This window comes from Notolepis coatsorum (genome assembly GCF_963971535.1).
Source record: "Notolepis coatsorum genome assembly, chromosome: 7".
Classification (NCBI taxonomy): Eukaryota; Metazoa; Chordata; class Actinopteri; order Aulopiformes; family Paralepididae; genus Notolepis; species Notolepis coatsorum.
In genome coordinates, this window is record NC_140171.1 from 132,008,251 (window position 1) to 132,022,942 (window position 14,692).

Consider the following 14,692-nt stretch of genomic DNA (forward strand, 5'->3'; position numbering starts at 1 on the left):
TGTGGGTCAAATGTTGATAAAAGCAGTTAGTATCGAAGATGGTAACGTTACACGCTGAAACTCACCCCAGTCTCCGCGCGCCGTTGGGCGATCATCGTCGAGTAGAAATTTTATCATTATGGGATATATTATTACCCGGTCCATCTCCAGCTTGTATAATGGTATATACGTCCAAATCATGTTGTTTATCGAGTTATTGGCAATCGATCGCTATGTAGAGTGACGAGCTAGAATGCCGGAACCTATACCGAGTGCCCGGAAGTAATAGGGCCGACCAGCAAAACCTCTACTGCGCTTCCTGTTAAGCGGTTGCGCCGATCGGCCACCAGATGGCGCTCCTGAACCGCCAGAGAGCTCAGTGGGTCCTGCTGGTGGACCTCAGGCCAGCGGAGGGGGAATATGAATCCGATTCCAGATTTTTGAAATATTGATATAAGGACGCTGTACAGCGTCCCCCGGCAACTTTAGCATGGCCAGCAATGACGCTGTAAAGCGTTTTTAGGCAGTCAAAGTGTTAATGGAGACAAAGGCAGAATTCGACAGAATTTTTTATTAAGACATGTTTTTATATGGGTCGGGACTAGGGCTGGGCGATATGGCCTCTAAATGATAGAGATATTTTTTGGCCATATCACGATACACAATATATATCGCGATATTTTGACATTTCCTCTAAAGCACTTAAAAATGCTTGATTTAACCCTTTGATGCATACAGTCACGCCAATATGATGATTATAATAAGTCCCTGCAAAATATGTTTCCATTATTAAACCATAAAGATGCTTTAAAAAATTATTAAATGAAAATGTACTAAGAGTAGTCTACTGACACACTAATAAAAAAGATTATTTACATCTAAGACAATTTATATAAAAACTATTGGGTGCCTAAGACTTTTGCACAGTACTGTGTTTTCTATCCACTTTAGCCAAACACACACACTACTGTGTGAAAATAATAATCACACACAAAGCCTTACAAAGGGATAATGGCTTATAGCAGACTTAATGATTTTAGAATATTTCAGATAATGAAATGAAATGTTTATATCATCAACTATCCAGTTAGTATTTATACTGTAACGTTTGGCCACTTTAAATCATTGAATGTAGAGAGAGAGAAAGAAATGTGTGGCTGCTGCACCTGGGTGAGATGTGTGCTCTACTGAGCGCACCTTTCTATTTTGCGTTTGCGTTTTGAGCGTATAAGCTGCCATAGGCGATGATGTCACACTCGAATGTAAACACAGGAAATTGAACACACGGAGATTGAAACTGGATGCAAGAAACGAATAACCAATAAATATGAAGTTATCTTTAAACCTCTGTTGTCAAGCGTCGTCAATATAACCCACCCCCTTTTCTCACTAATGGAACTAGTGTCGTGGAGTCCGCTTTGAGCTAACGCTAGCAGCTAAGAGCTATCAGCTAAGAGCTAACGCTAGTTAGCTTAGCCTATTATGGTTTAACTTAGCAGCTAACGTTAGCCCATTGCATGTCATTGAAGGTCCGCGATGGTCTGTGTAATGAAATTACAATTGCATGTCATTTAAGGTCCCCGCTGGTCTGTCTATAATGAAATGAGAGGAACGCTCTGCACTAAAGCAAGTCTCATATCAGCCGCGACAACATATACTCGATGTTCACGATATAGTAATTTACTACATCTCACGTAGAACAAGCCGCGATACATCGAGTATACTCGATATATCGCCCAGCCCTAGTCGGGACACTATAAAGAATACTCGTCAGTGCTGTAAAGTTTAAACCTTTTTAAATCTTAGACAAACTAAACACTTTGCTTTTATGAAATATTGTAAGCAGTCATTTGAAGCTTTATAAAAGCAGCACAATGACACAAATCTGTCAGTGCCGAGTCCGACCTCATCTTAAATAACAAACGGCATTGCTTGTTGTAGTTAACAAAGAGAGGCAGAGTTAATGAGGCGTATGACGTTCGTCCCATTGGAGGCGCAATATTTTGCAGGTGGGAGGGGGGATGAAAAAGATATTTTTTTTAATATATATATTCAAATTAAATTTTCCCGTTCCAATCCCGTGCCCATCGAACGAAGCTTCGAAGTATTTAAGACAGCCCTAGTACAAATCCCCAAAAACAGTAACGAAGTAGAAGTAAAATTACTCAAGTACTTTACACCCCTGCCTCTCACCTCAAGATATCTGAAACGAGCTCCGCCCCACAAGTCTACCCATTACAGACATGCCACCTTTATGCTAATCCCATGCGGTTTTGGGCAAGAACCAATGCAGGTGCTCGCCATCCAATCGCGGAAAAGGGGAATTGCTACAGAAATCTCCAAATGTCAAAGGTTTTTGATACCAAATCAAAAGCATGCATTTTTCTATGATGTTCCTTCGAGGTCTTGGTGTCTAATGTGGTATTTTGGAGGGATTTCTTTACTATATTTAATTATCAATGGTCAAATTCAGTGTAACGAATGGTATCAACCCAAAAATGTCTGCTACAACTTATGAGACATAATTGAGCATGTGAATGGTCATTATACACTTCAATCATAATGTCTATATATGGGCCTCTAATACGTAGCATTTTCATCCGGCCCCCAGACTGAATTTGCTTATTAATACATTTTGACTCGCTGCAATTCAACTGGCCTATGATGCAAATCAAACATACCTCTGTCTCGCTATGCAGCAATACAAGTGTCTCCACTTTTCAAGCAAGTGCACAGTGTTATCTGCTCCTGCAGTGTGTTCCAGTCAATAGCCTAACCCTGCCTTCATGGGTCATTGGAGGAGGACCCAGTATTTAGCCTTCAGTTGTACCTCATGTTTTTATTTACTTTCACGTTTAGCCCTTTCACTAACACACTACCAAATGGTTAACCCTTTCACTGCGACAATACAGAAGGTTAACCCTTTCACTGCCATGTGGCAAATTGTTAACCCGTTCACTACCACACTACAGAAGGTTAAACCCTTTCACTACCACACTACAGACGGTTGGTTTTGTGTAAGATAAGTGAAAGCTGTGGTAGAGAGATGTCTAGGTGAGGGGTATGTTCTATGTGTGTGTATGTGTGTCCAGGACCAGTTTAATCTAGAATTGCTAATCTGACAAGCTATTGTGGGTGAATAACTAATTGACTAATAACTGCTGAGTAAATTGCCAATGTTATGCAAGAGAATCTACATTGTTTGACGACCCATATCAGCTTTTACGGTTTCTTTTCATCATAAGAATTCAGTTAGCATTCAATTGGCACCTGCATTCACTTTAGCTTGCTAGCTCCAGTAGGTTTCAACTTCATTTATTTATTATTTGCTATGTTTTGAAGTGAATACAACTTGGCTTTAAGGCACATTCAATCATATTATCCCCTGCAGTCTGTTGTGCATCCCCCATTCAAGTGTGTGTGTGTGTGTGTGTGTGTGTGTGTGTGTGTGTGTGTGTGTGTGTGTGTGTGTGTGTGTGTGTGTGTGTGTGTGTGTGTGTGTGTGTGTGTGTGTGTGTGTGTGTGTGTGTGTGTGTGTGTGTGTGTGTGTGTGTGTGTGTTAATTTGCAGAAGGTTAAAAATACAAGGCATGGCCCACAGATCTCTCTTACCTGGGAATGCTCTGAATGATGAAGATGTTTTGACCACGAACAGACTCCTTCACATCCACTCTGGTCTCTGCCAACAAGACAAAAAATGCACACTTATCACTTCAGGTTCAAACACAAGTAAGAGGATGTGAAATTAACAGTGGTCGTTTGTCAACTGAAATCATTGGTCAATAGATAAACTGGACCTGAATTTGGACATTAAAACAGGGAAAGCCTAAAAGAATATTTCTCAATCTTACCTCCGTTTGATTCTTGATAAACCACCGACTTGCCCAACTCGACGCCCAAACGTCTGAGAGAATAGAGACAGTTACAGCGGTTACAACATTAGCCGCCCGTCACTCATTAGCCATTAGTCTATTTCAGACAATCTCTCTAGGAAAAACAAACCCAATCAACAAGTATGATGTACTAAATATACAACCTACAGTACTATGCTTGCTAATTATGTTATCATATAATGTAACATAACGTAACGTCGTATAACGTTGAGATTGTCCGAAGGAGTCATCTGCCAACAAAAACATTGTTACATCAGAGAACAAATGTATCCACAAAATGGATCACCATTGAACGTTATTGAAGACCGATAAAATACTTTTGTACCATGGCCTGGGTGAATTTTCTGATTGGCCGTGAGCGTTAAAACCACATTCAAAAATAAATTGAGAACAGCGATTTTACAGTTAAAGAAATCATTTTATGATGTACTTTTTTTCTTTTTTTAATCCAAATTAGGGCATTTGTGTGGTGGTAGGGGAGAGTTGCTTCATTCATGTAGACAGACAAATTACTATCTTTACTGTCATTATTATTCTTTATTTTGGTGTTGTTGCTTGTACAATGTGCATGGAAGTATTGTTTTATTCTGATTGTACAATGATTTTGTTTGAAATATGTTATGTTATTTTGAGGACCCCAGGAAGAGTAGTTGTTACTGTGGTAACAACTAATGGGGATCCTAAATAAACTAAACTAAACTAAATTCACTAACTTACTTGGCATTCTCGAACGGCTTCGTATCGTAAATTCGTTGTAGGATTTATGTAGGATTTACGTAAGTAGGACAGACCGGTGTGCACCCGTGTTTTTTTTTTTTTATATTTTTTTTATTATTGCAAAACAAAAAATTATTAAAAGTCAGTACTCAACACACAATGCATAATGAAACTTTCAGTAAAGGTGGTTATAATATATGCAAGTACAGAAACAGGATAAAACAAAAATAGTCTATAATAACATTTTAGCCGTATACAGTGTATATCCAGCGAAATTACAATTATATAAATGTTAGTATATAATATACCCCTAATACCTATTTTCTAAAACCCTACACACATATGCTCCAGCTCAAACCCCCCCCCTCCCAGACCCCCTCTTGGATAGTACCTCCATTATCCCTCACTCCTAACCAGACACCACCATTATAAGCTAGCTTTTATTCTCTCCACCACTTCTAACCACATTGACATTTTGGAAACCCGTGTTTTTAACAGCTTTCTTTGGGAGAAGTCCTTGGGGATTGCAGTGACTTGTCCGGTACCGGACCGACAATAATTTCACGTCATAAATAGATCAATACAGTCCGTATTAATTCATGTTCTTTTTCAAATGTAGCCAAGAGTAAAGACCCTAACCCTGTCAAAACGGCAGTCAACGGGTATAATTTCAGCACTATGTTTGCTTAGTAATGGGGACGAGGTTCCAGTTCCGGGTCAAGGATGGGGTAGTCGCTCATGGCCACAATGTGACTCCCGTATTTTTATATTTAGTCCTAAAAGCCTCTTTCTATATTTTCAACTCGGTTAAACCTTTTTGTATATACCCCGTTTATGTTTCTACTTATTTTTTTTTGGCTGCAAGAACCACAATGGCGACGAGACAACTGAGAAATGAATCCAAGAAGGACGACGGTCCCACTGATATAACCGCCATTGCTGGGCTAATTGAAGAGCTAAGGCAGGCCCTAACCAGCTAAATCAGAGCGTCCGCTGCCTTGCTCGAATCCAAACTCGACAGCCTCTGGACGTCGGTTAACGACCATGCAGAGCGTCTGACCTCCGTGGAAGACGGCTTGAATACTTGGACTGGCAGGGTGGACGAGCTAGAGGCTAGATGTGCGGCGCTAGAAGAGAACGGTGACAAGCTAAAGGCTAAGCTAACTAACCTTGAATCTCAGAGTTGCCGCTCTAATAAACGCATATTGGGATTGGATGAGTCCATTCATAGCGACCGGCCCAGCGACTTTTTTGCGTAGGTACTGGTTGAAATTCTGGGGAAGGAGGTCCTCCCTACGCCGTCCGAGCTGGACCGGTGTCACAGGGCCCTTACTGCCAAGCCAGCACCCGGTTCCAGGCCTAGAGCGGTTATTGCTCGCCTACACCACTATCGAATAAAAGAGAGGATTATCTGGGAGGCACGGAAGAGGAGGGGAACGCTGAAATACAGAGGGCAACCAGTCCTAATATTTGAAGACTACTGCCCCCAAGTCGTGGAGCAGCGTTCCCGCTACAAAGACGTCATGGCCCCCCGCTACAAGCTAGGACTCAAGCCGTCTCTTCAATTCCCTGCGAGACTTGTCATCACAACCGAGGATTGGGCGAGAAAACATCTTTCATCGTTGAGGACGCCATGGACTTCTTGAAGACCCGGCGTGGAGGGGCCACAACACCAGCCTCACCAGTACCAAACGCGGTAGTAGCTTGATTTTGGGCCGTTAGCACCTCGCTATGGCTAATGCGCCAAGCGTCATATCACTCTATATTTCTTCGTTCTTATAAATATGGTTGACTGTGTGACGTTAAGTGTCGCCTGTATGCTTTATTTTTCTCAGCGTCTGACTTAAGGGGGGGTTGGCCTGGTCTGTTTTGTTTAACTATTACATAATGCCACTTTATTTTGTTTGTTTTTTACGTCCACTATATGCCGGGGAGCTAAGCGCTAGCTTTGTTTAAATGACCTAGGACTTCTATGCGTGTCACTTACGCCTCGTCACGACTTGGCTTAATGCCTCCGTGATGCACTTTTTTTTCCTCGTGTGTGTGTACATATTTTTTCCGGACTGGGGTCTCATGGATCCATCAGCCACGCTCTTCCAGCTACGTTCTGCTAGCCACACACATGGCAAATAGTCGCATTTGCGGCCAGAGGCGTCATCATCTGCTGTTGACCAACTAGGCCGCTAAAATGTCAGACAAACTTTTGCACAGCGCCCACTCCTGACACGGCGGCCTAATTGCGCTATGACAAGGCAGCAAGCTACTCTGTGTGAACCATAGGAAACAACGGACCTGTCAGCAGAGTATCGCCCTCTTCCGGCCTGGTGGATGTACTGCACACGTTTGTCAGGCAGTGCACAGGCTATTTACCCCCCCCCCCCCCCCTTTTTCTCTTTCTCTTGCTATGGTTCCAGTTCTAGGTTTCTTGCATAAACCTAGCCATGTTCTTATAAGGTTTAATGTGAACTTTTCCATTTACTCTACGTTTTTAGGCTTTTTCTTTTCTTTTTTTTTGCTTATGTTTGGGAGTGTGGTAAGCAGCCACTGAGAGTAATCTACTTATGGTAGGTTTGAGGGTTTTAGGCCCTATGGTGAGTCCCTGTGTTGTTGGGGAAAGGCCCACCGGTCCCGCACCTTTATATGTTTTTTATGTATGTTTTATGTATGGCTCAGGACACATGTCTACTACTGAAAATATCTGTTTTATGTATGGCTCTAGGTACATGCTTAGTGGTTAAAATAGGTGAATTTGGTGTGCCCACAGGCCTTTTTAGGTCTGCCCTGTCTACACACCCACTAATATTCTATGGCTACGGCTAACTCTGAGAGCTTTAAGCTCTGCTCCTGGAATGTTCGAGGTCTTCAGAAACTAGCGAAAAGGAAGGCGATTCTGACCTTTTTAAAGAAGGAGAATGTTTCTATTGCTTTGTTACAAGAAACCCATATGGGACCCAACGACACCGCTAAACTCCAAAAGAGTTGGGTGGGACAGGTCTTCGCCACAAACTATTCTAAATTTAGTAGGGGAGTGGCCATACTGATCAATAAAAATCTCCCCTTTAGACTCATAACTTCCTCTTTAGATAGCCAAGGTCGCTATGTGATTATCAAAGGGGTTCTTAAGGGTAAAGAAATGACATTTATGAATGTATACTGTCCCCCAGGCTACTCCCCTGACTTTCTATCCAAAGTATTTAGTGAATTTAATAGCCTGGCCTCCAAGAATGCTTTTGTGGGCGGAGACTTTAACTGTCACCTTATACCGTCTCTTGACAAACTCCCACCCAATTTGGCTCCCGCTCTAGGCAAGCAAGGATGCTCTCCTCCCTATGTACAGACATCAGATTCTCAGATGTCTGGAGAACCCTTTGCCCATCCGAACTGAAGTTCACCTTTTTTAGCGGCCCACATAAGAGCAACAGTAGAATAGACTATTTCTTCATCCCTTCCTCTAAGCTCTTTCTAGTATCGTCCTGCACAATCGGAAGTATTGTTTTATCGGATCACGCCCCTATATATCTGGTCTACTCCTTGTCAGAAGAGAGGGCGCTGTCGAGATGTTGGCGTCTTAACCCATACCTCCTCAAGGATGATATGTTTGTCTCCTATTTCGAATCGGAATTTAAAATGTTCTACTCAATTAACTCACATTCTACGGATAACCCGTCTCTGCTCTGGGAAACATCCAAGGTCTTTTCTCGCGGACTGATTATGTCTTACGTATCATCCAAGAAACACAAGAAAAATGAACAATGCAAACTTCTTGAAACTAGCCGACTAGGGCTGCAACGATTAGTCGACATAATCGACGATGTCGATTATGAAAAATCGTCGACGAGATATTGTTGCGTCGATTAGTCATTAGTCATTTTTAATTTTTTTGCACTACCTATCTTTGTGAAAGTGGCTTCTCAGCTCTGGTCCAGCCAGCTGAAGACTTCTTAGCTTAACATAACAGACCGACAGTAAGTTTTGGGGAACTAATGGGATAACTGGGGATGTTGTTTGGTCCTGACAAGAGTCTCAAAGCAACTCTGAGGTCATGCTCAATGTCCAATCTGTTCCTCTGCTCTGTCTTCAGCTGGACCAGAGCTGAGAAGCCACTTTCACAAAGATAGGTAGTGAAAAAAATAAAAATAAAAATTTTTATATTTTTTTTATAAATATAATTGTTTTTCGATTAGTCGACTAATCGAAAAAATAATCGACAGATTAGTCGACTACCAAAATAGTCATTAGTTGCAGCCGACCTTGAGAATCAACATGTTTCAAACCCAGCCCCGGCTGTGCTTATAGAGCTTACGGCCACCAGAACTGCGTTAAACACTCTTCTGATCCAGGACGCCGAATACTGTCTTAAATTTGCCAGACAGAGAATGTACGAACACGGTGACAAGCCTGGCAGGTGCCTAGCTAAGTTGGCAAAAAAGAGGGCTGACACCCAAGTAATAGCCTCAATCTCGGACTCAAACGGGGTCAGGTCCTTTGACACAAACTATTAATAAAGAGGTTGCCTCTTTCTATGCCCAACTCTATAGGACTGAACGACCCGATGGTGCTCTCTCTGACATGCAAGCTTTTTTCGCTGACTTGCACCTCCCTAAGGTATCGAAAGATCAGAACTTGCTCCTTAACGCCCCAATTACGAAGGAAGAGGCTCTGTGCGCCCTTAAGGGTATGCCATCTGGTAAGGCTCCGGGCCCGGACGGTTTCGGATGCGAAACCGATGCGAAGGAATTCGGTCATATTCTCTTGGATCCCCTGCTGGCAATGCTTAATCATTCCTCTGAGGTTGGGATATTACCCCAGTCCCTACGGGAGGCTAATATTTGCCTTCTCCTTAAAAAGGGTAAATGCCCTGAAAAGTGCGCCTCCTATAGGCCTATAGCCCTACTTAATTCGAACCAAAAATTGCTCTCCAAGATCCTGTCCATGCGCCTAGAAAAGGTGCTCCCTTTCATTATTAACGAAGATCAGACTGGTTTTATTAAGGGTAGGAACTCTACCGACAACATGAGACGGCTCCTTAATATCATCCAAATGACTCGTGAGATAGACCACCCCGCCGCGGTGGTTCTGTCTCTCGACGCGGAGAAGGCATTCGACCGTTAGAATGGCCGTATTTGTTTCTAACCCTCGCTGAATTTGGCCTAGGAAACACTTTTATTGACTGGGTCAAGGTTCTTTACAACTCACGGATGACGGCGGTTCTGACTAACGGGCTTAGGTCTAACAACTTTCCTCTACAACGGGGGAACCCCCAGGGGGACCCTCTTAGCCCTTTACTATTTGACATGGCCATAGAACCTTAAGGCAGTCAGCCACGATCTCAGGTATTAGGGTGGGCGAGAGGGAGCACAAAATCACTCTTTATGCGGACGATGTACTGATCTTTATATCTAAACCTGACTCTTCCATTCCATGTCTAACCCGCATGATTTCCACATTCGGAACCTTCTCGGGGTACAAAATAAACTTTTCCAAATCCGAAGCAATGCCACGTGGGACACTTAAATCCATTCCGATCCTGTCCGAGCCCTTCCCATTTCGCTGGTCACCCTCCGGCTTTGTTTACTTAGGAGTATTTGTGACACCCACCTATGATACATTGTTTAAGGCCAACTTTCCCCCCCTTTTAGACACCATAAGGGCAGACTTAGTTAGATGGGCCCCTTTAACAATCTCCTGGCTGGGTAGGATAGCCCTCGTCAAAATGAACGTACTCCCCAGTAGGGCTGGGCGATATGTAAAAAAATCATATCGCGATAACGATATGATAATGTTATCATATTTCTCTATATCGATAATTATCGAATTGTTATAAGTATAATTTTTTTTTTAATTTTTTTTTAACAACAGATGTATGTTTATTTTGCAGCAATTCTTTGTCATTGCCGCCATCTTTAGTGTTACATCCCCTCACACTCCAGTTCAGGCTGCAGCTGGTTTAAAAGTGAAAGTAAACCGGCTTCTCTGCTGGCTGTGGCTCCAGGGGAGTTGAACAGTTCTGGCTCTGCTAGTTTATTTTCGATCTTTTGGCGCTTTTTTGGTGCCAGGGTTTCCGTTAGATTTTTTTTTTGCAGGTCTGAGTGTCCGGTAGATTTCAATCTACCGGACAAATGGGATAAATTCCGGTCAGAGTTTATTGAGCTTAAAAACAATTGATAGGCCTATATAAAGAATGACATCATCAAGGCATTTATAATATGTTTTAAACCCTTTCTGTTTGATGGGTGTGTGTCACTGTCGGGTGACGTCTGTGACCAACGGAAGGTGAGAATACTCCGTGATACAGGTTGTTCTCAGTCATTCATCCTGGCTGATGTCTTACCGCTAAATGAAGACTCTTACTGTCAGTCTGGTGCGATGGTAAGAGGTATAGAAATGGGGTGTATGCGCGTGCCGTTGCATAAGGTGCATGTACAGTCAGATCTTATCACAGGTTGTTTTCCGGTCGCCGTTCGCCCATGTTTCCCTGTGGAGGGCGTTGAGTTTATCATGGGGAACGACATTGCTGGGGAGAGTGTGATCCCTGTGTTGGAGGTTGAGAACGCTCCATTAACTGACTTGTGTTGTGATGAATTGATTAATAATCACCCCAATGTTTTTTCTGCTTGTGTTGTCACCAAGGCACGGGACAGGAAGCGAACTCAAGCTTTGGCGTTGAGTGACTCTGTCAGTAGCGAGGCTATCGCTGAGGACAGGGGGCCATCTATTGGAAGGATGGAAGAGGTTGCTGTAAGTAGCGTTCAGGGGAAGCTGGTAATTCCCAAGTCTGCTGGCGTTTCACTACCACAGACTCGTCAAGCATTGATCACTGCTCAGCACAGTGATTCCTGCCTATCAAGTTGTTTTGCGGCAGTGGCCAGTGCTACTGCTAGTAGGAAACAGACTTTTGTGATAGAGGGGGTGTTGCACAACTAGACCGGGTGTTTATCGACTAAAGGATTTGAAAGGAGACTTTGGAGAGAAATGGGTAATTTGATACTGTGTGTATCACCCCTTTGTCAAGACCCGTTCAGCTTTCTGTTGATCTATTCAAAAAAATAACGCAAACTGCAATAATTAGTTAGGACATGTTTTGACCTAATCCTCAGAATCTGAGGCGGTTCATTATAGAGCTTTGTATATAATGCAAAGCTTGTCAATAGAGCCTAGTAAAATAGAGAGTACTACATGTGGATTTTTTTTTCTGCTGTAATGATCAAAGATGCTAAAATGGATCGATGGAGCAGGGAGATGTAGCGTCAGTGTTCTTTCGGAATAGCTGCTGTAGATCTTATAGGCAAGGTTTCGTTTTATTGGTTCCTTCTGGAGTTGATTGCTAAATTAAAGGTGCACTATGCAGTTTGAGGAAAGTGGTTTGTTTGCAGAGCCTGCAAGAGACTAATACTTATTCTATCATATTTTATCATAAATTGAAACAAAATCATTTTTTTTAGGCACTGTGAACCGAAAATAAGCCTAGAGTATGTTTGTTGACAAAATTGCAGGCCTGCCTTTGTAAGCGACAGCAGTGAGGTAGTAACTTTTCAGGAAGCTTTCTAGAGGACAGTATATTTATTCAATTGTGACAATGTACCATTGGACATTATTCACTTCTCACAAAAACTGTAGTGCACCTTTTAAACAATGTTTGCCCAACAACCCTGGTAACTCGAGTAGTTAGTATTTTTGAAAGATTTTGGCAGAAGAAAATTATATTTTTGTATTTTCTGTGATATTTTCTTCACTTCAACTTTTTCTCTTTATAGAAAGGTATCAATATGTGAAGCTGTTTTTGTTGACTTGCTGTTGCTGTAGACTCCAGTTAACAATCAGAATTACTTCTACTAAAACCATTGAGGTGTGGAGAAGACTGGAATACAAAGCGTCAAATTGTGTTGCCGATGATATGTGGACATTACATGTAAATGGTGGCACGTGACCATGTGTAGTCTGCTAATTTAGGTATTGCTAAAACTTGTAATAGTGGGGACGCCAAATCAGGGGGTGCATCCGGCTCCCCTGCGCTCCATTCCGGACATGGGGGAACCTTTTGAACATGTGTCTGTCATCTGCCTAAAACAAGGGCGGAAAATCATTACATGTTGACAATTATATGTGGTTCCACCCGTTTCCCGGAGGCGATACCTCTGAGGAAAGTTATTGTTCCAGCCGTTACCAAGGTTCTAATTTGAGTGGCATCATTTTGGATCCTGCCCATGTTATTTTTGTGACGCCATTTTTTGAAAGGGGATGGGCGCTGTGATGGTGCCAGGGCAATGTGCTGATTTTTGTTTCCCTGTGTGCTGTCCTGTTAAGCGCGATGAGATGATTTTTTGTGTTTTATTTGTTTTCCCAGGAAGTTTCCAGTTTGTTGTCTCCTGTTGACAGGACGGTATCGGCGGAGCGGCCTGTCAAAGTAGAGGTTGTTGTTGTTTCTGTTTTCCCTGGGGTGTGGTACTAATCGGATGTTGGGTAATAAGTAATAATGTTTTGCTAACCCTACAGGTTCGCTCTTATGGGGGGAGGTGTGACGTACCTGGGTACGTGGGTTGGTCATTACCATTATTACTGTATTTATGACACCTTCTGAACATCAGGTTAGTATATTTAATGTGTTATGTTTTGTATGTGATGTGTGTGTGTGTGTGTGTGAACATGGGAGCTAATGCTGTCTCTTTTCTCTCCCTGTCAGGTGCTGCCCATTCCTACTGAAGAGTGCTGATTGCCTAATGAATGACAGCTGATGGCAATCACCGCGAGAGGGATGGGTAGCCAAATACCTGACAGCACACACACGTCGGGGCGCCTCATTCTGTCAATTGCCCGTGACCAGAGAAGAGTGAGGTTGCCATTGCTTGCCACTGTGGTGGAATTGATACTGTGCTTAGCTACTGCTTCGGGTGGACTAAAGTACTAGTATAGGTATATAGATATTGTTGGCCTCTGCGCCACTCCTCCATTGGAGTAAGGATTCTCCTGTTGGCTTTAGGCCTAGATCCCACTGAGTGTGGAATTGTACTTTTGGTACCTTTGTTGGGGGTTTCACAGTACCAACCCCTGGCTGGTTGGTGAGTGTCTGTGGGCGCTTACCTAGTTTACTTTATTATTATATTTACCTTGTCTGTTCTCCCCTTAACCTTCTCCCTGTTTGTTAATTGTTTGTGGGTTGTTTTTTCCCTTTGTTGCCTATCTAAACATCAGTGGAGGTTTCAATTCCTACCCGGCATAATAAATATAATTTACTATTTTTGGAACAACGTCTTGTGTTTGTTATTACCTACCTGCCCGGGACTATTTTGAAAACATTTACTGAGAGAGGCTGTTTCTGTTCATGTACAGCCTGCTCCAGATACCATTCGGTGCGGTCGTTAGACTTCGTACATGACAGGCGTGGTCTAAGGATCGGGGGAGTGGTCAACATCAACCAATGAAAGAGGATATCCCTACCGAGTCCAATGGCACAACCCGCAAGTCTCTACGACAAACGGTTCAAGAGATACACTAAGGGGGTGTGGCCTACAGGGGCGTGGTCTAAGGATCGGGGGAGTGGTCAACATCGACCAATGAAAGAGGATATCCCTACTGAGTCCAATGGCACAACCCGCAAGTCCCTACGACAAACGGTTCAAGAGATACACTAAGGGGGTGTGGCCTAACGGGCGTGGTCTAAGTATCGGGGGAGTGGTCAACATCGACCAATGAAAGAGGATATCCCTACGTCCAAAATTGAGATCACTGTCGCAATTTACCCAAGGTAGTGGAAACAAATTATTTCAGCTCCTCCACTCTAACTTGCAATGCATTTCCAATGGGACCGAAATTTTCCTGTTTAAAGTTGATTCGTAGCCAAACGGTGCGTTGAAACTAACTTTCCGAAAAGCAATAGCGCTGTTGCCATAGTCAAGCCGGTCGTTTTGATACCTTTCACGTGTATGGGGCGCGAACGCTCTGGCAGGAGTTGTGTTTGCAAAATCGGTGGAATAAAGAAGCAGAATAATAAAAAGAGTATAGATTACTATAGTGTGGGTGGCAACCTGGCTTCGCCAGGTCACCCACACTAATAATAATAATATTGCATTTCACTGTAGACCGCAGCAGCGATAGAAATATATGGCG

The 14,692-nt window shown here is 42.9% G+C and overlaps 1 protein-coding gene across 3 annotated transcripts in view; it reads right to left on the reverse strand.

Moving 5' to 3' along the window:
* LOC311232055 (phosphoribosyl pyrophosphate synthase-associated protein 1-like) overlaps positions 1-14,692 on the reverse strand; it is an 87,419-nt gene that overhangs the window by 47,267 nt on the left and 25,460 nt on the right. For all 3 annotated transcript variants that reach the window (XM_084318726.1, XM_084318727.1, XM_084318728.1), the window contains 2 exons: positions 3,830-3,882; positions 3,591-3,657 (listed from right to left, as the gene is read on the reverse strand). In XM_084318726.1, the coding sequence (XP_084174852.1) occupies positions 3,591-3,657; positions 3,830-3,882 (120 nt within the window). The remainder of the gene's footprint in view (positions 1-3,590; positions 3,658-3,829; positions 3,883-14,692) is intronic.